The sequence below is a fragment of the Megalops cyprinoides genome, chromosome 14, assembly GCF_013368585.1.
Source record: "Megalops cyprinoides isolate fMegCyp1 chromosome 14, fMegCyp1.pri, whole genome shotgun sequence".
In the NCBI taxonomy this organism is placed as follows: domain Eukaryota; kingdom Metazoa; phylum Chordata; class Actinopteri; order Elopiformes; family Megalopidae; genus Megalops; species Megalops cyprinoides.
Genome location: NC_050596.1, coordinates 5,696,027 through 5,720,849, shown reverse-complemented (window position 1 = coordinate 5,720,849; position 24,823 = coordinate 5,696,027). Strand labels below are relative to the sequence as shown.

Below are 24,823 nucleotides of genomic sequence, written 5' to 3'. Positions count from 1 at the left end.
AAAGTAATGTAATGTTACATCCTTGTTGAGTACTTCAGCATATTCCATTTTTCGTCACTGATCCCACACCAGGGAACTGGCAGTGAACCACAGCAGAATCACTGTGTATACTAATTGGAACACTAATGCAGTGCAGCAGACCACAAGTGGGAATAGTCCTTTATCTCAGTTCTTTATCTCTAGGTTCAGCACATGGGCCAGGTGCTGGGCTGGCAGGTGGTGTGTTATGAAATCCTGCCCCCGAGGGAGACTGAGACATACAGGTGCATTGTGGGTGGGCAGGTTGTGAGATGGGCCACCAGTGAGCAGCACCTGTTAGCGGCTCTGCAGTGGCGGAACATGGTTGGTTGCTGAGTTGCTGTTTCCGGGCAGCCAGTGATGGAATCACACTCAGGGAGAGAATCCACTGGCTCTTAGATGTTACCCCCGGTTACTAGTCGTGTGCCAGGCTTGACAGCATGTCTGCAGACAGCTGTGCTCTAATCCGAGACACCGCGCGGACAAATACCGACCAATTTAATGGTAGACGTGTGATTCACCCTCTCACACAGCACACTGTGGGTGTTTCTCATTACACAGAGGACGTGTGGGCAGCAAGTAATGATCAGCCCTGTAGTCTGTGCATGCTTATCTCAGTTAAGTGCACAGTGGCACCAGACATAAATGAGGCTGGCTGAAAGAAGCCAGCCCTAATCATGGCTGGTGAGTGAGGCCATGATAATATCCGTCTCTATGGTAGCTAACCTCTTCACTTTTAGACTGTGTTCTGTCACGTACACCTGAGAGAAATTTTTATATGTTTCACCAGATTAAAAGTGTTCAGTAAATAATATTTTTTATCACAAGAAATATTAATTGCCCACCACCATATGGACAGATTTGCATTACCAGTGCTCACCACATGAGGGCAGACTTATCAAAGGGGGGTACATCATTTCAAAACATCCTTTGCTCCTGTTTGCCTCTGTATGGTCAAGACTGAGTTATTAAATTTCTTGAGAAAATCAAATAATGAATTTACACCTCGCATAGGTTGGCACCTTATGTCACTCTATGTACTACCACCGTCATAAACGGAGAACACTGCAAACTGGTTGGTTTTAGCCTTTTGTCGATTCATGCCATCTGGTCCTGACAGCTGTGTGTTCTGACATTTTCTGTCTCGACTAGTGGCTGTCCTGTTGCCTTGAATATGTAAACACTGGACCCAGGAGGAGCTGATGAATGGGACCTCCAGCCCCTTCATTGACGTCCTGTCCGACCTGCACCACCCCATCTAGATCCTGTCTCACTTCCTCACTCTCATGGCACCATATCAATATGGAGGCTCCCCAAAACCAACCTCATCACTATGCATATCTGTGTGAGCTGCATTCACTGTGACTGGCATTTCTTGGCCAGCAGCTAGCTTGGAAAGCCAAGCTGTGAGCTGTCGGTGTTCAACACAAATCAAAGGTGATCTGTCTGCTTCGATCAGAAAAAAAAACAGCATGAGTTTCCATATGGCAGCCATGATGTAAGAAAAAAAAACAGATAAAAATAAAATAAAATCTGTGAGAACAGTTGTATAGTGTTCTTGTACACTCTGTTTCCATCGTAGGCCTTGTAACCGTTATGTGACTGTTGCTCATTGAATACATCCTGGAGTCTGACATCAGTAATGCAATTGTGGTTAATTCCATTCATTCTTTAAGTATACAATACCACAGGAAAAAAAATCAATGTTTTCCTTCACATTTTGTTGTGAAAGGGCAAGATGACTCATAGACTGGACATGGCAACAGCATGCTCAGTTCCTTTGTGATTGCTGCAGCACAAATTGGCCAAATATTTCAGAATCACCTCTTCAAAGGTGAGGCTCTGTCACAGGGTGAAATGTTACCTGAAGTGCATGTTAAATGATAACTTGCATTTTGTGTCTATTGCATTTGTGGGTGTTATTCGTTGTTTGAAATTAGTATAAAAGTAAATGATGGGGGCATGGGGATATGTGGATAAGCCACTAGGACTCATGCACTTCCTGTTCTGTCTGTGATGCCCTGTAGTAAATATGTCTGAGTATTCTCCAGCCACTGGCAGCCAGGTTGGCTCAACAATGAAACACCATGCCTCATAGTGCAGGTTATTATGCTAGAATCATTTCTATGAACACATTTGATCTGAAATGTTCATTTCTCAGTAGTTCATGGGACAGTGATATTGTTCCTTGTTCCATTCCTTAACAGCAAGGAGTACGAACATGATGCCAATGTCCCTAAAATAGCTGAGAACCTTCAAACTGATGAGGTTTCATATGGGTAACCAAAGACTGCATATTTGAAATTAGCTATTTGAAATAGTGTAGAAGTCATCAGTGCTGAAATCCTAGTACAACATTTTGACATGTCATATAGTCATGTCAGGTACCCAATTTAATATACTCAACTAGTAGTTTCTGGTGGTTCCGTAAATGGGTGCTCCACTGACAAATTAGTGTCAAGCTGAATACACTTCCCCGCAACCAAAACGGTAACTGATTCAGTAGTAAGGGTGCATTCAGGTTACCACATGCCTTGATGGTACTGTTTGATGTTGAATGAGCTAAGCTGGGGTGAAATAAAAGAAAATGTGTTGTAAGGCTATTATTGTCAGGGCCCCCGCCCCTAGCTGTTTTTGTTTTTCCCTGTCCATGTGCTTTTTGTTTTTCCTTGTGTTCTAGCCCTGCCTCCGCCCACCTGATTGTCTCCACCTGCCTGCCTGCCTGCCTGCTTCCCATCACCTTATCTACCCTGCTTGTCTCTGTGTTTGCCAGATCGTTTCAGTGTTTCTGCCTGTCTCGTTTCACGCCTGTTTCCCTGTTTGGATTTTGCTGGTTTTTGCCTCGCCTGTTCCTCAGCATCGTTTTTGCCTGTCCTGATTGCCTGATCTGCCTGCCTTCACGGTTTGACCCTGCCTGTTTCTGTTTTGATCCTTGTGTTGCCCTTGGACTGTCTACCTGGTATTTTGACCCTGCCTGTTTTGGACTGCTTGCTTGTTTGATGATTCTGTTATTAAACGCCTGAGTCCGTGCCTGAGTCCGTGCCTGACAATTATTAAAAATTTAAGACGTTCCAAAGCAGCAAACATCAGAATTTCATCTGTCCTGGAGTGTGTTGTAGGTGCAGTGTGAGAATCAGTTTGATTCATTTGATTGATAAAAATTCATTGTTAGCACCTTACTGGCTGGTTCTTGTCTCTGCTGCATATAAGTGTGGACAAAATAGTGCCAATGTCTGTAAATGCAATGCAAGGTCTTGAATGTAACTTGACAGATGCATCACTCACAACAACAGGGTGCAGAGTTCTCATTGAAAAACACTTGGATATGACACAACAATGGACATTGTAAACACAAACACACGGAACAGGAGACAGATCAGAGCCATTGGGAGAAGGCAGGAAGTTCTAGAAACCTTGCTTTTCACCTCTTAAAGACAAACACATTGTAGATAGACTTCATCTGAGAATATACTGTATATGCATGATTTCTTTGTGGTGAATAGTTTGTCGTTCTAAAGTATTTCCTTCTACAGATAACGCCTCGCTTCCTCCTACAGACTTAAAGCAAGAAGTCAGAGCAGCCTGAGTTACACTGACATCATCAGAAGTTTGACTGTGGGCTAGTTGTGCTGTGGAACATACCTACCGAACAGAAGAAAATGTACTTTGTCATTAAATTACTGCTTTTGCGTAACCTTTAAAATGACATGCTGATGAAAAGTCATTGATCATGTAGGCTGGTAAATCTACTCTGCTGCCTCACTCTGCCTGCACAGAGGCTATCCCATATATCAGTGTTAATTATAGCCACACCATCCTGACAGTGAGTCAACAGGCAACCTAATTATCCAGATCTAGAAAGTAATACAAAACAGTAGTATTGAAAAACAGAACAGGGGCACTGCTGATGCTCGTCGATATATCACTGTTAATTGTGCCCAGACCACATACACACTGAGTTGACAGCAGCCTTCTTATCAAGATCTGCAGAGTAATACACAAAAATGATATATGCTGAACAAAACAGTCCACCATAATCTTCCGTTCAAGCTGCCTCACAAAGTTGGCAGGTGATGAGGCAGCCAATGGCCATTTTCTATATCACAGGCAAGCTCACTGATGACAGTGGAGTATCATGCAGTGCTTGGAGCAACTGGGAATCTGGCACAAGGCCTGGCCCACGGCCCAGCGCCTCTGCTGTCAAACTGGGACAGAGTGTGAAGGTCAGGTCCCTGCAAGTATCCACCACCAGTGGTGGTCCCTGTCTCTGGGTGACGTCACGCTTGAACGCTGGTGTCGCAATCAAATCTCCTTAATGTGGCTGCTCTGTTCAAGCACAAGCTGGTCTGCACAAACAGTCTGGCTGCAAATGTATCGTTGCTCTTGGGCTAGTGCTACAAAAAATTGAATGAAAACTTGATTGGGTCTCATCTTGTATGTGCTGATGATTTCCTCATCAATTGAACATATAGTATTTATCACTGACTAAAACTTGCCAACCATCCAAACTTATCTTTCCTGAATCTGAAATATCAATGACGATTTAAATCCTGTGTCCTGTTAGGGTTCACTTCCGCTTCTTAAGAGGTGCTGCTGTTACCCTTTAGTGTTCACAGAACATTGCACATTTAAAAAGCCTTATATGGGACACCACCATGCCCATTTTAAAGTGGGGCTATGAACTGTTGTCTCAACTCAGGCAAGGAGAGTTATTTTACGTGAGCTCAGCCAGTCACCGTCAGATTAGACTTCAGCTTTGCTCATAATGAAAAATGTTGGTGCATGTGTGTGCTGGAAATGGAATACTGCATGGAACATTTTTTTCCAATGGGCTGTGATCAACACAAAACATTTTTTTTTTCAAAATGATTAGTCAAATCACATGGATCAGTCCTCTTAAACTTGGTTACATTACTCATTGCAGACCAACATGTCTCCCTCAGATGAAACAGAAAAAGGAAGCCATCCTGGAATCCCCCATGGCCTCTGACAGAAGCTAAATCTTATGGGATGCTTTCCTCCCAGGAATATCTGTTGTCATACTTAACCCCCTTTCAGCTGTGGGAGTCAGTTGTTCCCAGTGGAACTTGCTCATGGCAACAGCTGTGGGAGGTCTGCATCACTCATTGAAGACATCCATACATCTGAACCACACTGTTGTGTCAGCTGTTAATGCAACTCTATATACCTCCTAAACTACACAGTGAGACCTGTGTCACCTGCTGATATTAAACCAAATTGAGATATACATTTATTTCCTTCTCCCTGAGTTGACAGTTTGGCAGTAATTTAATGAAGCTACAATTTCCTTAAAGTTATACTGAGAGTGTTAATGAATTTATATGTGAAATTCGCATATATGTTGTTTATCTTAAATGCTTAGTAGGTATTTTAATTCTGTTTTTTTCGTTATTTTGTAGTGTGTTCATAGGTTGTGTCTACATAAGGGAATACAGTGAACACAATATGAATCGTTGCTCTGTCTTTCCAAACGGGTTTGCTAAGTTTTGTAAAACTAGTTACCTGATAAAATTTCACTTGGAAATGCATTTGCCCAACGACAGAAAAGCGTTTTGCCCAGCAGGGGAGTCCAGTAGAGGGCGTCACCGAGAGGGAGGGCTGTAGTGCAAGTCTTCTGTTCATTGGCCAGAAGGGCGCGGGCGGCTGCGCTGTGAGGGACTGCGGTGGATCAGCTGAGCGGAGCCCAGTGGAGAATCACAGCAACGCGACTCTTGTGAAAATTCTGCGCTTCGCTGTACTGTATTATGGCATCCAGCAGAATGGAGACTAAACCAGTGATAACCTGCCTCAAAACCCTCCTCATCATCTATTCCTTCGTGTTCTGGGTGAGCAGACCCCGCTTTTGAAACACTTTTTCTCGCGATAAATGTTCCTGTGGTCAAATAATATAGTTTTGAAAAGATGTGCTGATGTTATTTTTAATAAATGTCCGTAGGTTGCGTGATGTTGCTGCTGGAAAACAAGTGCATGTACGCTATCTCAGCGACCGAGGTATAGGCTAGTATTGGGACAGTTCGCTGTACATGCACATACATAATATGTTCTTTATGTTTATTTTAAATGTCCTAATGAGGTTGAGTGGTCTATATTTTGTGCGCTTGTAAGGATAAATTCTAATGTTATATCCAAATTGTGCTGTGACCTAGCTAGCATGTATATATGTGTGCATGCAAGCAAGAGGAGAATGTTTCGGTTTTTATCGCCTAGCCATTTAAGAACGCCAGATTCATTTTAGCTGGAGTTACATATCAGTAAGATTTGGCGTTCGCAAGCTATCAATGACCTTCATATGCGCATAAAACACAAGGCAGCGCCGATACAAGTGCAGCATCCGCGCATTCAGCTACAAAGGCTTGCTGATGAACGACTCAGAACGCAGTCAAGGGACCGTGTGTGTGCCTTGTACGTTACCGTATAACCCGTACAAAGAAGACGAAGGAAATCAAAAACAGTTACCTGCAAACTGTTTAATCTGTGCGACACTGGCACCGCCCCACAAACGCTCTCGTTGCCTCTGGTTTACAAAATCCGCTATATGCAAGAACAGAAGCAGTGACGGCGCTACATATCTGAGACGTTTTGTCTGGCAAACAACTCCCAGATAATTTTTACTGTGTCCGCATTATTCACGTATTTGTAAATTATACAGTCGACATTAATCGCGCTTTCATTAAGTAGCCGAATTCTCCTTTACCTTTTGAGGGTTGTTGGCTTGTAGGTAGCCACTCGGGGGTATATTAGTGAGATTTGTAACAGTTAATATATGAGTAAGAAGAGGCCTGCCATATTATAATTTACAGTATAATTCAGATTTTTCGATTTCTTAATATTCGGTGTAATACATTGGTTATTAGGAAATCATCTTTGAAATGATCGTTACCAGCATGGCGATGTGTGTAAGCGTCATTATCTACAATCAATGCGTGTAGATGCATAAGCAATATCTTGGAAGTAACCGTGATGAAATGCCTGACTAGAGTTCAGGCAGATGTTTAATGAAATCGCCGGTTATGTGAAAGATTCAGTAGCGTTCTCCACCTTTTTGTCAGCTGGGCATGGGGAGACATACGATGAAAGTGAGTCAGTTGCATAAAGACACATTTAAATGTTAAGAGAAGGTGACAAAAGTGCAGATAACGATTGTTGACTGTATCTAACTGATAACAGTCCCGAAGAAGGCTATCTTTTGGTTTTAGATCACAAAATACGCCTGTTATCTTGTATAAAAACACTGGGGTTATATGGGTTGTATGAATACAATCAGCAATAGTTCTCTCCAAGTTAAAAGTGGTATATTAACACATTACATAATGATCACCATTAGTTTGAAATCTCTGTAGATATGACTCACATTAGAGAGTGGGCTATCGAAGTGTATGATTAAAACATAATATCTAAAGGGGTTTGATAACACAGGGATTTTTTTGGTCAATGCAAAAATGGCATTGACCCATATACTGTGGTTGGCGTGTACTGGTGTTAAAGGTAGAATTGTTGGGTATATTTAGTTCTGATAGGTTTGATTTAGCACAACCCACTCAACTCAAGTGCAGCTGGTCTGTCCTCTCCAAAAAAGAAGTACAGTATATCCAAGCACTAGTGTGACACGTTCCATTGGAGTGGTTTGAAATTCTGAAATAGTCCGCTCTTAAGACTCATAGTAGTCAGTTTATCATGAATGCCATTGCAGCCCTTCCACGTACTGGTCTTAACACCCCAGTTTTATGAGGTAAAACTTGTCCTGGTTACAGATGGTTCTCACATTCACGGTGGCAGTATTTTCACATTCTCATTAAAAATAGATCCCCCCCCCCCCCCCCGCTCTGTCACTGAGAGGTATTTCAGGGACAGAGGCAGAGCTGGGACTGCTGTTCTTGGCCCCACTGATCTAACATTTGGTGTCATCTCCTTTTCCTGGTGTGCAAACACAGAGACCTGTACCTCACTCGCTTTTGCCAACCTGTTGTCCTCCCTCTTCACTTGGCCAGGTGCTTTTATTTAATTAGCAACCTCAAAGGGTTGACAACCCCCGAAGTCTATTGTTTTGGGGGTTTTTTTTGTCAGAGCGCACCAGCACAGTGAATGCTATCATCCGAGACAGATACAAATTCAAATGGATGAAAACATCATTTAGCCTCTATTCAAAATTGCCTTAATCTTGAGTATTGAATTTCAGCAAGTGGTATGTTGTTTTCTTTTATTATATGGCATTGACATTTCTTTCATTTGATTTCATCAATGGCCAGATGGTATTGGAGGGGTACATAGTTGTCCTCCCAGGTGAACTGTGACCAGTTATGATTTCTTTAGATTTAAGTTTAGTTTCTGGGTGTTGTCATTGCTTGTATTAGCATTCACATATTGAGTGAAATGTTAAACACTGGTTTGTTATGAATGCATGAGGGCTTGGGCAGGAGGCTGGCCTGGGTCTTGTGACAAGTTGCCGCAGAATTTCTGAGGTTTCTCATGCCAGAACACTTCCCCTGGAAACGAAAGTACGCCCATATGAATATAAGAAATTCAGAGAACAGGGAGTCATTTCAAATTGTACAGGAGAGAAAAGCTATAGTGATACTTTTTGGTATGAATTGCACTTTGAATTAAATGTATGAAATTGCATGCTGAGGTATTTGTATAAATGTGTGTCTTCTTCAGTTTCATGAATTAATACTCAAAATAAGTGTGAAAATGTGTCCTTAATGTAAAGCTCACACTCTGGTGGGTGGATAAAGCAGACTAGGTGAGTGAGGAGATTTACTGTTATTAGTGAGTGATTATTTATCTTGAAAACATGTTAGTATTGTGATACATTGTACAGGTGTACCTACTGCAGTGTTGGCCATTGACCCTACTAAATTGATGTTATTGAGGAACATGACAAACAAATGTTCATCTCGACCTTCCTGAATGTGGAGTATTCAAAAACGAAAGCATTAACAGAGAGGTTGGTCTTGCAGTAACTGGGGCAGCCAGATGAAGCCTCTGGGCTGTTAAACTCTGCCAAGGATGGGGCCGTGGGGCACAGTGGGCCAGGCATGCCTGAAACGTGGCATGGGCACCCCGTCTCCTAGCTTCTGTAGGTCACTGTCCGCAAAGGTTTAATGACGCAGCCAGAGAGCTGCTCCTCCAAACTGTACCATTGCACCACTAATCTCTGCCCGTGACCTACATTCTCCACCCTTCCATGTGCGAGTCTGGAGGTCTGACCCCACGGGGCGGCAAGCGGCGACACTAACGCAGAGTTACATCTGGCACGACTGCTTCACAGACGGCCAGAATTTTGGCTATGCAGAGAACAATCCCCCTTTATGACCCCTTCGCTTTTTTGTGTTTTTTTGCACACGAAGATAGTTTGAAATGATTAATGCTCTTCTTGGAACAAAATATTTTGCACCCGGCCTTTCTGCTCATGTGCAGGGCACGGATTAGTAGTCTTGGTCTGCAATAGCCTTGCAGTGTTGCAGGGAGGGGGTGGCAGATGTTGTCTGCTGCATCTAATGCAGTAAGAATGTGAATCAACCGTGCTCAGAAATGAACTGGTCAGATTGCTGTTATGGAGCCACCTCTAAAAGGAAGAAAAGTGCCATGCGAATACCATCTGTTAGGATGAGCACTGTGATCAAAAAAAAACACTCAGAACAGTGTATACAAAAATGAAAATAGCTTATTTTCATAGCAGGGCCAGGCATTTTTCATACACCATGACATTTCAGAAGCAAGGTCCTGATTTGAGTAATAAACTGGTCTGAGCTTGTTTTGATAATAAGGCTGGGAGCACACAGTCCCATTCCAGATGGTAATTATGATTCTGGTAGGTCTTCGTGTTGCGGTAATAGTCATCAATTCTGGTGCTTTATTGTAATGCAGAAAGAACTGACTGCATAAAGGAGCAGCGAATGTAAATGCTTAGTGCTCTGTGTGGCACCGATTTAAAAAGTGTTAAGATGTGAAATAAGCACAGAGACAAACTGTCCTCCAGCGTAAGAGATGAGAAAAGGTTATACTGTTGCTTTCATTAACACCCAAGGCAAAATTTCCAACATGAAAAAACCATCAAAGGGGGGCTGCCAAGTAGCTCAGTGGTTAAGGTACTGGCATTGAACGCAAGCTGAGCTCCATGGCCCAGGCTTGATCCCAGCTGTGTTGTATGCCAACGATGACCGGGAGGCCACAGTGGCATAACAAATTTCCTATGTTCTGCCAGGGATAGGGATGGGGAAGTCTGGTCTTTTTTCGCTGCTCTCAGGCACACTGCAATTTGCTAGGAGCCTGTGAGTTTCTTGGATGACATGAGTGGAGTAGCGGCCATCCTCCACTTGGAATTCACTTCACTGCACTGTTGGCCTTCATTTGTTTCATTTAAACATTCCTGCACAACCACATCAGGCCATCATGGTGAGACAAGCCTAATGTGTAAATGGCAATTCCTCAGAGGGGCTGGATAGAAGGAAAGGACACAAAAAAGAAAATTCATACATTGACATATGGTTTCAAATTCTGGTGATTGCTCAAGATGGTCACGTTCAAGATGTGCCACCCTTCATCCCTATGTATTATATCAGTAAGTACAACTGAAATCCTATGTAATTTCTTCTAAACAGGGTCCACAGACACCTGAAATTGGCTAAAGACTTTGATTCTGAATGTGTACATTCTTGTGTGGATTGAGTGTTTCTGTATTGTTATTGATATTGTGTTGTTAATGTAGATTGACTACCTATTCACCGTTAACCAAAACAAAACAGACGGAATGACGGGAGCGTATCTTCTGCCGAGCACAGCAAGGCATTGTCAGAGTGTTTCCAGTGGAAGCTGTTGCTTGGCTACCCCTCAGGCTTTTGTGAGACAAGAGCTGGATTCGCATTTTGAACATTTTATTTATCGTCATTTCGCAAACCTGCAACAGCCATCTTTCATGTGATTTTCTCCTGTCCAAAAAGAAGGATACAGCTTATTTGGGATACTTCAGCGAAATGTCTCTTTGGATATTGCAGCATTGGGGTAGATTTAAAAACCTTTTTATGATGATAAAAGGTATGGGGAGACAGCTGAAACTTCCGTTTTACAGTGTATTGCAGTACACTGGTTTGTGGTATTGGCTTCAAAAGCGGCTCTCCAAAATCGTCTTAATCTTATTCTCTCACTTTAAGTGCGCTTGTCAAATGAGCACACCTGTGCACTGACGGTCCGTGTGACAAAAACATGTTTGCAATACTTGTTGCTTGCCCTGTCTGAAAACTGAAAGTGTTCTCTGCTGTACACTCCTATTTATCATTGTGGGAGTGCAGGTCCTGTTCTTTGGAGTTGTTTCAGGATCTGTTCAGAAAATATGCCCCCCAACATACACATATGAGTATGTTGCGTGAGTATTAAGTGAACCACTAAGGGTTTAGCACTCTGTTTCACCCTCTAATTCCGTCCTTCTCTGCAGCTGCGGATTCAGCCTTGAGCAGCTCAGAGTGCTTCCTGTTACTGCAGCACCTTCTCAGAACCATTTGTGTCTGTAACCCTACTCTGCGCAGAATGATGGTCAGAGCTGAGCTTGCTGGTGCCCGCGGTCAGGGTACAGCTGCCTTTCATTTCCTGGGTTCTGATTTCAACAGGAATAAAATGGCCTCAGTTGATATTTTGGCATATCTGAAACCGCAGTGGTTCATTATCAGAATCCTTTGACAGATGTTTTGTGTTTCATATTTAGGCAGTTTGTTTGCTCCATGTTAGATTACATAATTTTTTCTTTAGCATATGTTGACTAGCAAGCAGCTCACAAGCGTGTTTTGAACTGCTTCAAGATTGCACCTTTGGTAACACCCTTCTTTTTCCCATACTTCGTAGCCTGCTTGTAGGGCCTGAAATAAAGATGCTCACCAGGAAAAAACAGCCTGGATATATAGAGTATCTATCAAAACAGCCATTCCCAGAAATTCCCAAGGAAGGGGATGTGGAAATGCTTACTTGCTAACCTGGTAATGACTTCAGGGAGAATCAGCAGGCCAATGCCACACAAAATGTCACCTTTTAATTTTTTAACAAGCTAGCCAGCATTCTAGAGTGCTTGGAAATTTTCACACGCTGGGTAAACTGGTCAGAATGGGCAATAATTGGGGATCCAGATCTCCCTGGACTGGTAAACAGAGTTAAAGCTCCTTCCTGCCTCTGCCGAGTCCTTCCCAGGGACGCAGTGGACATTTGGGGAACCTAAGCCTGTAATCGATACATGGCTGGAACGGCATGTGTCTGCAGTGGTGGGGCGAGGGGGCGCTTGGATTTTCTCCATATACCTCTCATTAGTGTTTCACCCCAGTCTGGCCCACAGGAAGGAGGGCAGAAAGAGGAGTCCGCCTCCTTTCACAGCACTTGCTAGTGCTTAGCTGTTTTTGTCCTCATAGCAGGATGTGGTATTTCAGTTTGGCCAAGGTAAAGAACAAATTTAACAAGGCAGACCTAATGTATTGATTTTGAATTTTTGAGGGAGCTCTAATGGACTTCCCTGAACCCTGTGTCTCTCTCTCTCTGTCTCTGTCTTTCTCTCACTCTCTCTCTCTCTCTCTCTGTCTCTCTCTCTCTCTCTCTCTCTGTCTCTGTCTCTGTCTTTCTCTCTCTCTCTCTCTCTCTGTCTCTGTCTTTCTCTCTCTCTCTCTCTCTCTCTCTCTGTCTCTGTCTCTCTCTCTCTCTCTCTCTCTCTCTCTCTCTCTCTCTCTCTCTATCACACACACACACACACATTGTGATATTGAACGACAGTAAATACATTCCTCCAGCATCATGAGTTTAATGGTAGGTGGAGGATGAAGGACAGACACTCTGTTTTTAGCTATTAGTAAAACTCCATAAAATAACAATAACAAAGTGAAAACTGAAAACTGTACCCTTTGGTAATCCAGGAATATCAGATGGTCTTTGATCTTAGAATGGCTGAAAGAGGGGACTCTAGACTCTAGGACATGATATGTAGACTGTGATTCAGAAAAACAAAACACAAACAGTCCAAACATAAATCTGTTAGATCTGGTCAATGTCAATGTTTTTGGTCACAGGTCAGACATTGTTCTGTAAAGTGGGATTCACCCCAGAGGGGACTGATTAAGATGAGACAGTGTTGGTCAGTCATGGAAAAATCTTACACTGTCTCAAACTCAGGATAAGACTGACGTGGAAGCCTGAAACCGGAGCCGCCCTTGCAAGGGGACGCTATTTATATACGTGGCTCATGCAATGGCAGTTGTCTCCGGAGGGTGTCTCATTTTTGTTTCACCTCAAATTAATTTATTGATTTATTTATTTATTCCAAGGTATTATTTGGATAGAAAGTCAAACCTTATTACTCTACAGTCAATCAAGAGTGAAGCACAGGCAGGAATCTCTCACCATGAATAATTTTAGCTCTCTATTGTGGAGCTGCAGTCTAAAGTGCACCCGCAGACCAGACTCTTTCTTTCTCCCTGCCTTTGTGTTCCTGGTGTATTGTGAAGGGGGCTTTTAGGCAGCCGCCTCTGTAGCACTCCTGACCCGGCCGCTTTTTGAATGATATACATGCTGAAGTAGCGTACGCGCCAGTGACCTCGCCCTCCCCATGTCCTGTGTCCTCACTTGGCCCTTGTCTTTCCCTTCTGAGACCATTGCTTTACAGTCCTCGACGCTTTCTGTGTCTCTCGTCCCTTTGCCATTGTCAGTTTTTTTGACGGTGTCAGGTCCGTCTGTCATCTCGACGCAAAGGTCTGTGTCTTTTTTTACAGTGCGCGGAACTGGCGGTGACACTGGTTCATGGGTCTGCGCTCAGGAGTTAGAGTGACCCAGCTGCCTCTCTGCCGTCACGACGACAGGATCTCACAGCCTCCCAATACTCTGTGGACACTCAGCACTTCAGATTGCTCCTGGGTTCTTAGGGCACTCTCAGACTGGATGATTTGACTGAGACACAGACTGAATCACCTCATGGCTGCTTTTCTGTATGCCCTGATATGAACATTTATTGTAACTGTAGATGTTACAGATTTCTTATATTCCACTTTTATTCCGCAGTTTAGCTTGTCCTAAGGGCCTACAAATACATTACTAATCATAATGATAATAACAATACATAATAATAATAATAATAATAAGAAACCTCATAATGAAGCTGGTGGTGATAATAATAGTAATAATGTTACTATTATTGTTGTTTTTATTACAGTTCAAAGCTTCAGAGTGTTATTCTGGTGGTGGAAATTCAGGATATCACCGCATAACAGGATGATTGACAGGTCGCCATGCCAGTACTCCGGTGAGGCTTGCCTTGTTTTCCGTAGGGCTGAAGGTAGGCAGGTGTAAAGATGGAATCTCCTGTTTGATGGATAAGCAGTGCAGGCCGGGCCTCCCTGTGACGGATCGCATAAGCCATCGATCCGGGGGCGAGGGGAGGCTCCATGCTCCTTTGATCTCCAGAGCGTTCAGAGCAGCGGATGATTCATTCCGCCAGGCAGTATTGACGCGCTTTCTGCAGCGCAGGATGCAAGCCATGTACGGTGCGCTGGACAGGGGCTGGTGTGCAGGCGGGCGGGGCTGCCAGCCACGTGAAACTGCACGTGAAACTGACACATCAGAGTGGGTCCCGACTCCTTCTGCGGCCTTTACGGGGGCTTATTGCCTATCTCTGCCTGTGTCTGGTGCAGATCAATTCTTCAGGAGTTGAGTCACAACAGAGACCGTTGAACAAAGGACTGCCGGCTCTATGTTGCTGCAGCCCTCTGTACTCCTGTGTCAAGGAGGCCCCGGTCAGTGCCAGCACACAGCTATGTAATGGATGTTCTGTCTTCAGGCACGCCCCCTTGCGAATATTCATAATGACTCAGCAAACCCAGAACACTTCTAGCATCAGCAATGTCAAAGAAGAATTCTCAATGTTCAGCACACAGAGCAGAATGTCAGGCCAGTAGACAGAATATCTGTCATTGCAGCATGCTTATAACGTGGAATCACGGTGTGCGATTGAAGCGACCCAGGGACTGGTGATGTCTGACACCAAATGCGTTGTGAAAAACATCTTGTAACTCTTGAAACTCACACTTATTAGTTATTTGGGAATGAAATTTCCAGTCACCAGTGATTATGATGTAGACCCAAGGAATGCGAATAGAATGGGAATTTTATGGCTCTGCTCCTTCAGTTGATCAGCTTGGAGCAGTGCATACTGGTGATCTCAAGCAAAATGGTGTCTTCAGGTAAAATGTTGAAGGAGGCAAGATAACAGACAGCTAGGAATAAGGGTGATGAAGCTGCACTACAGTCAGGGGAGGGCTAGGACATAAGTGCATTGTTTTTGTTTGTTTTACATACAGAAGCTCTACTGAAGAAGGATGGGTAATTTCTATTTCCAGGGTATTGGTGGACCACATTAAACAATGGCAGCAAGCTTTTAAGTCATCTGAGACATAACAGTTTGCTTTGAGTTTCCTACTGTTGAATTAACCTTCATGTCACAGTGGAAAATAAATAAAAGAATGATGATAAGAATGCTCGGTGTGAAGGTTTGTCACCCTATAGGAATATTGAGTTGTCATTTCCTCAGAGAGAACTGATTTTTTCAAATTTTTTATATTACCCTTTCATTACACATAAAATAACATGTGCTGTCATCGTATTTCAGGTGCAGTACAAGAAGTACCTGTTTTTTGACCGTAAAAACCACAGGCCTGTATATTTTATCTTTGATCTGGTGATTGATCATAGATCCTTTTATCCACAGATTTGATCTCAGGAAATGTGACTTCTTAGAGAAAGGGAATCAAAAAAACAAGACAGCTTTTATTTATCCTAAAATTGCCTTTAAAAACATTACCGCACATTTATAAAATACTTTTTTATGTGTCTTCAAAGAGACCGGCTACTTTATTCCCCAAGAAATCATATTACTCTATGAGGCCTTGAAAAAAGGGGTGGGATAAAAATCAACTTCTTTGAAACTGCTGGCATTAAAGAGTCATTCGCATCAGCAGAAATTCTCTTGAAGTAATTGAAGTGTGCTGGCAACCCTAGCAGTGCGAGAGGAGGAGGCAGCCAGCACTCTGAGCCTGAGATCAGCGTACGTCTGAGTGATTTCAGGCTGCTGTCAGCAGTTCGGCCTTACAGTTTGTTCATTAAATACAAGCCAGTAGCCCGCAGGCCGAGTTCTCTACAGACTCTACAGCTGTGCGGTCATTAGCTAATGCACAGAGAACCAGGCGGCTCTAATTAATATGTTAAGACTCTGTAAAGGGGTGGGTGTTCTGCGTTTGGGTCATTTATACTCTAGTGTACTCCATAATATTAATAATGATGATGCTTACATTATTGTCATTTAGCAGACACTCTTATCCAGAGCAAGGTTATGATTTTATCCAATTAAATAGCTGGATATTTACTGAGGCATTGTGGTTACCTTGCCCAAGGGTACAAAATCAGCACCCCAGCAGGGAATCAAACCAGCAACCGTTCCATTATAAGCCCTGCACACTACCACTACACTACACTGGTGAGGGTGATAAGTTGAATACTAATGTAAGAGTGAAGATGATGAGATGAACGGAAAGCACTTTGAAAAGTGCTGTGTAAGTAAAGCTTGTCATGATTAGATTATATGTAGCCCTCTTAAAAGGTCTCAAACCACCGCTGCATGAGGGCAGTCATTCAGCTTTACCACCACCACTTCAATTCGCAAATGAAAGCTATTGTTAATGGGGAGAAAGGGACTGAAATGCATTTAAGTGTTTGTTAGATGCAGTTTTATTGCAGTGAGGGCTGCTGTTACTGTTAAATAGTTCTGCACATCTCTGTGAATATGAAGAGCTGCCAGAGCCTTCACTGTAGGCTTTGGGTTCCTTTGTATCCCCTTAAAGAGAGATGAGCAGCATCCATTATAGTGGCTAAGTTTGCAGTCACGTGCATTGGAAGCACTAACAAAGTCTGGAGATTTCTGCATGTGTAAGTATTATGCTTGTCATTGTGCACTTAGATTTGTCCAATGTGAATGTGCTGTAGCTGTGAGACATGCTGCGGTAGCTGTAGATGAACCATAGCAACAACTGATCCCGTGTCGGAGGTGCCGAATTACTTGCTGTCTAACAGTGCAGATGCTCAGTTATTTCGCACTTTGCAGATGCTTGTTGAGCTCTCTACAATCTGATATTCTAATTTTGAAATCGACAGTAGACTACAGCTGATGACATTGAGGTAAGATGCATCAAAGCTCACCTGAAACTTACTGCTAGGTATGAGTGGTCTCTTGTGAAATGAATCATCTGAGGGTATTACAGATTTTTTTTTATATATATGGAGCAGATAGTCAGCTCTGTATACATCACATTCAAAATTCTGCCTTTGCCATTGTTTAAGCTTGCAAGGTTTGTGATTCATGAGGTCATTATTGAAGAGGCATGGTCTGGAAGAGAACATTCATAGTCAGCTTCAGAATGCAGACAGCACTAGAACCTCCTGTTACCATGCAGAACCTCCTAGACAGAGAACAGAAGGAACATTGGAAATGAATCTTGCCATAGCAGAATAGCTATTACTGAAATTTTACTGCAGTACTACTAAAGTTTCAGATGATACCTGAGATGGGCCCACACTGATGATGTAAGCAGGAGCACTGATGATGTAAGGAGGAGCTGCAGGAGACCAGAAAAGGGGATTCAAGAGCCAGATTTTTCTTTTCCTCATTGGCCTCCCAGCAGGTTGACAGTCAACACACCTGCTGACAGAATGGGTAGTTGGAGGCCAAAGGGTGGACCGGACATCTGCATATGGTGTGTCTTCCAAAAGACATAACTTCCTCACTGTACTTCTCCTCCAGGCAGTGTGCCAGTGACACAGTGACTTTACCTCATCCTGATCAGATAGTGAACTACCTTTTCTGCATGTAACGTGAATTGGTAGCATACCAATTCACCAATTCACATACATCCTCCCCATCTCTGACTTGGTCAGGCCCATCTCATGGATGACAATGGCATTGGCATCGCAGTGCTAGCCTTGGCTCTGTTTGAGTGACATCTCTGCAATCTTGCCGAGCAGAGGACTCTCGGGCAGCGTCCTCCTTAATTCGTCGCTCCAATAATTACAGTCTCCGCTTGTAAACAAGGCGGAGAGGGAGGCCGCGGGACCGGAGGTGTTTATGAATACAGACAGCCTTGCGCTGTGAGACATTCTGCTGTTTATGGCAGTGCAGGAGTACTGTACACCGAGAGCGCTGAACTGTTTTCTCTCTCAGGGTTACATATGGAGCGTTAACACAAGGTGTGATTGCTGATGCTCACAGCTGTCATAACCCCCAGAAAGGGGGAAGGATTTTAGGGTTAGTGACTAAGCTTTCTGTTAATATCCTCAGGAATTTAAATGATAGAGCAGGTGAGCAGGTCTCCCTTTTTTGATTGAAAGCACAACTTTGAACTTTACCTTTTTTTCCCATTGATTTTTCCCAATTCCCATTGAATGAATTTTCCCATTGCTGACTCTGGGTGGGTCTGGGGGGTATCTGACTGGTTGAATAAAGATGGCTGGAGGTGCTGCTTTTCTATTTCATGGTGTGTGTGTGTGTGTGTGTTGGGAAACAGCCATGGTGGATGGATACTCAGTTGATGTCCAAATCAAAAGGTCTTCTCAGAATGATGGGTCCATTGTCCTGAGATAAGCATGCTGGTCCAGGCACTGGAGAGGGTAAAGGAGCAGACAGGTGGGCACATGTGACTGGGAGAGAATGTAGCAGACAGATAGAGGTGTGTGATTCAGAGAGCGTGTGGCAGACAGGTAGAGATGTGTGATTTGGAGAGAATATGGCAGACAGATAGAGGTGAGTGGGAGAGAATGCAGCGGACAGAGGTGTTTGACTAGAAATAAAAGTAGCAGACAGGTAAACAAAACAGGTCACTCATTTGGGTAAAGGGGCAGAACAACAGACGGGATAAGCCCCAGGATTTCACACATGAGTGACGATGAAGGGGTGAATTTGAAAATGAAGGGATGCATTTGAGGAACTGAACATTCATAATGAGTGAAAAGACTTCACCTGAAAGCCGAGTGATTAACATAACATTTAGTCAACAGCTCTATAGCCCTCAGGGTGATTCTGCCCTGAGGCTGGGGAGTTATGGGTGTCAGCCATTGGAAACCGCAGTTGTGGTGATCATAAAGTGGCTTTGTGTGCTTTGCTTAATCAGTCTAATTTGCCTTAATGGGAAAGATGTAACTCAAAGCAGTTTGAGCTGGGAAATGTATTTCATTGAAGATGTATTCATCTCCTGGTTCACTCTTCATTAAACCACATTAGAGCTGTCTGCCTTCATCTGACACACACACTGAGCTCATTTTTCATCAAATTATGGTCGCATATGTCATCGCATCCATGCGTGTCCAATACATTTTTTATTAGTGTTGACAATCCCTGCCGTTCTGCCACTGAGAGGCGACGCACTTTGTCTCTGAAGGTTGAAGGTGTGCAAGCTGACAGCTGAACTGCCAGTCTCTCCATCTGAAGAACTGATTTGCACCTTTGTGCTGCCTCATTAGGCATGGGGTTCAAGGCAGGATACCCACCTACCTCCACACTCTGTTAACTCACAGAGGTAATCTTATTGTCATCTCACCACTCCGTGGCTGGAGAGACTACAGGCAGGTCTGTTTGTAATGGATGGTTTTGCGTTGAGTGCATTTTCCATTGGTCTTGGGTTATGATGAAAGACAATGTTAGTACGTTACCCACAATTGAATAAGGACCTATATACCGAGTGTGTTTGGGACAGCCTGTCGCCATGGTCCTGGTCTGAGAGTGATGTGGGTGTCTCAGTGGGGTGTGGACTGCTGACACTGGGGCTCAGATGCTCTTTGTGGCTCAGCGTCGGCATGGAAACACTACTAGAATGCTCTGATGCTAGTATGCTGTCTGACTAAGTGGCATGGACCAAAGACGAGACTGGGGAAGGAGTTGTTCTGTATCCCTCTTCTCCAGATAGTAAGGAGCAGTGCGATATACTGTGCCTTATCTTTCTTCTCTACTCAGTGAGTATCAATGGGAGCACCTGTTCTTTATCTTTCCCCTGTAGTCAGTAAGGATCCTTGCAAACTGTTGGCCCTTATCTTTCTCCTCTAGTCAGTAAGGATCAGTACAAACTGCTGTTCTGTATCTTTCTCCTCTAGTCAGTAAGGATCAGTGCAAACTGCTGTTCTTTATCTTTTTCTTCTTGTCAATAAGGATCAGAACCCACGGCCACTCTACATCTTCTCCCTTTGGTCATAGAGGCTAAGTGAGAGCATCAAAGGGTGTCAAAGGGCATCTGAAAACATATAGGTAAATTTCACAGGTTGACACTGGGTCGTGACAATTTTCCAGTGCCCTGAGCCGTTTCCACATGACCTTTTCTTCGGAAAGAGGCGGATTGTTTTAACACTGAGTTGAGACTATGAGGCCTTCCCCACTGTGCACACAGTCTGCACCATTTTTCACAGAAATGCAGGGCACCCAGAGTGCAACACACCATTCCTCACTAAATCAGACAGATACTGTCTTCCTTCTGCACTGTACGCGTATTCTGGCAGAGGGCTATCGGTCAGAGGACATTTAGAAAGGCTGGTTGGCACTGGGAGGGCAATTAATTCCTGGACGTGGAATTTAAAGCTTGCTGACTGGCTGGGCCCAATAAGGGGCCCCGGACGAGGCCTGCGCAGAGCGGGTCCGTCAGTTTCCGTGGTGACTCAGTTTTGCGGCGAGCTGGTAATGAAAGGGGGTCTATAATTAGGCGGTAGCCAGGGAAGAGGTGCTAAATGGCTGTGTTTACTTTGATCTGTCACAGTGATGGATGTCCCCTGGAAGAGGGCAGCGGAGCGCGAGCACCGGTTAGCATCACATTTACGGGCTCAGCATGTGATTTAGACACACCGCGCCCCCCCCGCTGCATATTATTGTGGTTTTTATTCTTGAATCTGCGGCAAGGGGAGAACACCGTGTTGAGCTGCATGATGGAACGTGGGCCTTTCCCCCCCAGCATGGGCTAAAATGTTTTATTTCGGAGAAACACCATTTATATAGCTACTTAGTCTTTATTGCACGGTCACCCCAGGGTCTTGTAACAATGCCTTCGCTGATATAGGGACTACGTGGGCTGGCATCTGTTAGACTGTGACATTTTTCAGGGAAACCAAGAATAAAGAGTTTTCCCGTTGTTTGTAAACATTCACCTTTCAGTGTCTGCTGGACACTCAGTAGGTGTCCCACTGTCACTGGCTCTCAGTAGTGGGCAGATTTTAACAAGGTGGTATTCATAATAATGCGTGTGTCCGTTTCTTTCAGTTTCTTTCTTTCTTTTACTTGACACATGATGCAGGAGACACAGCATATTGGTCAGAGTCTCTTCCTTTTTTTCCAGTCACAGTTGGCTGGCAGTGCGTTAGGCTTATCTTTTGCACTTCTTTCATCTCTTGAACGTGACCTTAATCTTGTTTTTGCAGACTGACTCATTCGACTCTTGTTGTTTAACCTCCAGTCACGTTCACCCCTTTCAGCTACAGAGTGCCTGTATGCTAGACGTGAGAAACATGAAATAAAGCCTGTTATGCATTCATTAAAAGTAATTATCATTAATGAAGTGTGCATAGTTATTCATATCTATAACCCCTACATGAAGTTTGGTGATATAGCGCTGAAAATGCTTCCACAGGAATATGGTGGCAATATAAAATTATAATACAATATAATATAATACAGTGTTATATAAGGTAAATTATAATATATAATGTTAAATATAATATAAAGCGATATTCCATAAATATGGTAAGGAGGCCCCACTATTGTCTCTGTGCCGGAGCCATGTAGCTCCAATAACAGGAAAAGAATTTCTAGCTTTGTAGGTCAGAGGTCAGTAAGTAACATTAAAAAACTCAACTCAAGCAATGCAATCAAGTAGCAAGAAGGGAGTCATGTGACGGCAGTGGGGCTGGTGTAGGAGACCCCATTGACTGTAACAGCCGTGACTGTATTCTTTTAAAAACCAGCAAAAATCATCCCTCGCTGTAGAGGGTATGTGAGGGGTCCATTGAGATCCATGGTGTGGGAACTGTGTTTTGGCAGGAGGAGAGGTGCTTTAAATACTGAGAGGCTAGTGTAGAGGGAGACTTCCCCTACCTCATTATGTTGCTAGTTTCAGCACCGTGACGAACGACTCGGCAACTGTGAGAAAGGTGGGATATAACTGCTGCTGCTCTCTTTGGCCCTGACCTGTCACGTCAAAACCTCTGAAAGCGGGTCAATAGCTGCACAATTAGTGCAAGCCGTGGCTCAGGCTCTGGCTTTTCCATGCTCACCTCCTAACTGCAGAGATTAATGGGTTAGAGGTCAAGGCGTTGATTAAATTCCAACCCTGTTCTCTTTGCTAGGGTACACTGTTATCTTGGTGTCCTGTTCAGGTTGGGTTTTTTCTCTTTTTTTTCCAGACAATTAGCTCATAGAACAATTTGCCAGGCCCTGTAATCCTTTGGCTTGTGTGGGTTTGCTTTATGTCTAATACTGCAGATTGACATTTTTGTGTGTGGTCGGGGTGAGGGTGGGGGAAGGAAGGTTTTTTTCAGCTTTGGGAGAAGCTCTGGGCAGCACTGTGCTTGACTGCTTTTGTGATGTCACAGTGCTTTCACAGAGCGTTGTGATGTCATGTGGGGGGAGGGGTCTCACAGAGAGCAGACAGCAGGATATCAAGGCATCCTCTGTTCAGCGTCCCTGACAGCCGCAGAGCACCATTAAAGATGTGAACCAGCCTTTCGCTTGGATGAGCAGCTGTTTTTCTGCCAATCAGGGAGACAGCAAAGTGCAGCCGTGTACAAGAGGGTACCTAAAGGATAGGCCAAAGGCTTCATATTACGTCATATCACTGCCGTTCTCCAAAAGAGGGCAAGAGTGTGTCTCATAATAGCTGAAAGAGGCTAGCTCTGTGTCATCACTCTAAGCACAGTTCAGTTATAAAGCACTACTGGTATGTTTTAATCATTCATATTCTTCTGTCTGTGGAATTTCACGGGGGTGGGGGCTTGTTAGTGTTCTTTGTTGCATGTGCGTCACACTGCAGTAAATGGAAGTGTATGCCTGTGACTGTTAGACTTGGAAGTGCAGGCTGTACTCGGCTGTGTGATGCTGAATCCTTCCTTACAGCATCCCAGCCAAGACACTCACAACATCTATCTTAGCAGGCACATGTGGCCACGCAGGGCAGGAGGCTACTGATGCCAAATGTAGAAGGGAATGGACATTCTGGTAAACTTTAAACCAAGCCCCTTGACTCACAGGGCAATTAGAAACCAGGTCAATGAATTGTCGACCAGCAGCAGCAACAGCAGTTTTTGACAGTGCCCATGTCTTGTGTGACCTTAATGGAAACCGGGGTCAGTTTGGAGACCCCGGAGCAGACTTCTCCGCCCCCTCCTCTCTCCTCCCGCCTTCCCCTGCTGCGCTCCCCCGCACCTCCCTGCATGCACACAGACCACATTGATCACAGGGCCAGGGGCGCTGCTGGCTAGATGGCGGCAGTCATTTCAACATCTAATTGGGACCCAGGGATTCGCACTGATAACGGGCAGAATGGGATCTATCACAACACCTGCTACAGACTCTCAGGCCTCCAGTAATATTGCCAGCCACAGTGAGCAGCCTGGCTCTGCCTTAATTTGCCCATGTTTGCTGTTGGAGGGGAAAAGGCTGGCAATTAGTACAGCTTCACCTCATTATATGTTTGTCTTATTATTAAAAGAGAAGGAAGTATCTGTTAAATAGGAAAACAGTACACATGATCACAAATTGATAACAGAAATGATATGGTTTTATATTAAATGTATTTAGAAAAGGTTTTTACTGAATTGCTGAATAAGTGCATGGTGACATTTTTAAATATGCATTTGTGTGTATGATAGTGTAGGACACATCTCAGTACAGGAATTTTCACACTTTGAGTTTAGACTTTGCAGCTGATGCAGCGCAGGAAGACCATCTTTCTATAATCTGATTAAATTCTAAATACTACTAAGTCCACTTACAATGCCTATACTAATCCATGGTCTCTGTGACTCTGTCCTCTCCTCACTGAGCACTGTCGTGATTTTAGTTTTCTGAAGGAAAAACAACAGCTTTGGTGTTTTCCTGACTTTAGATGTAATGTGCCAAAAGGACGACAGCGAAGCTTTAATCGAAAAGACAACACCCCACACAAGGTCCATATTCAAATCATAAAATTCTCCTGGCTCTATGCCCGAGAGCGCAACACTGCAGCAGTCATTGCTGGAGTTCAATGCCCAGTTTCCTCTGTTGGATCTTCCATCCCTCTATAATTATGGGTCAGGCTCTGAGCAGATATAGAGGGGCACTGTGGCCTTGAGGACCTAGAACTGAATGTACAGATGGAGTCAGAAGAAGGACCCAGCATGAGTCCTATTTTACTTTGACCTTTCCTCTTAGCCCCCGAAACAGCATTTTCTGATAGCCCTTTGTGTTTTTTTTTTTCACTGACATCCAGATGCATGTGAATTTTCATAGATTAAGATCTCACATTCATTTTTAAAACCCGTTTTCTTTCATGTGTTTACCATCATTAACTAAATAACTAATGCAGTTGCATGCAAATAGTATTTGTGTCGAAATGGACAAATTGCGAGAACACTTATTTTTTAATATGGATTTATTATTATTAGAAAAAATTGTCATTGTTTTCTTAAGTATGCAGCTCTCGCATCTGTTTCACACAATACTGAGGAAAACACATTCAGTACATTGCCTGGAGAAGGGTACACAAATGATACA

The 24,823-nt window shown here is 43.7% G+C and overlaps 1 protein-coding gene across 1 annotated transcript in view; it reads left to right on the top strand.

Moving 5' to 3' along the window:
- Window positions 1-5,677: 5,677 nt before the first annotated feature.
- The window catches only part of tspan7b (tetraspanin 7b), a 45,461-nt gene continuing 26,315 nt past the window's right edge, over window positions 5,678-24,823 (top strand). Inside the window, exon 1 of the mRNA XM_036545735.1 lies at window positions 5,678-5,864. Within this exon, the coding sequence (XP_036401628.1) occupies window positions 5,784-5,864 (81 nt within the window). The 5' untranslated portion in view covers window positions 5,678-5,783. The remainder of the gene's footprint in view (window positions 5,865-24,823) is intronic.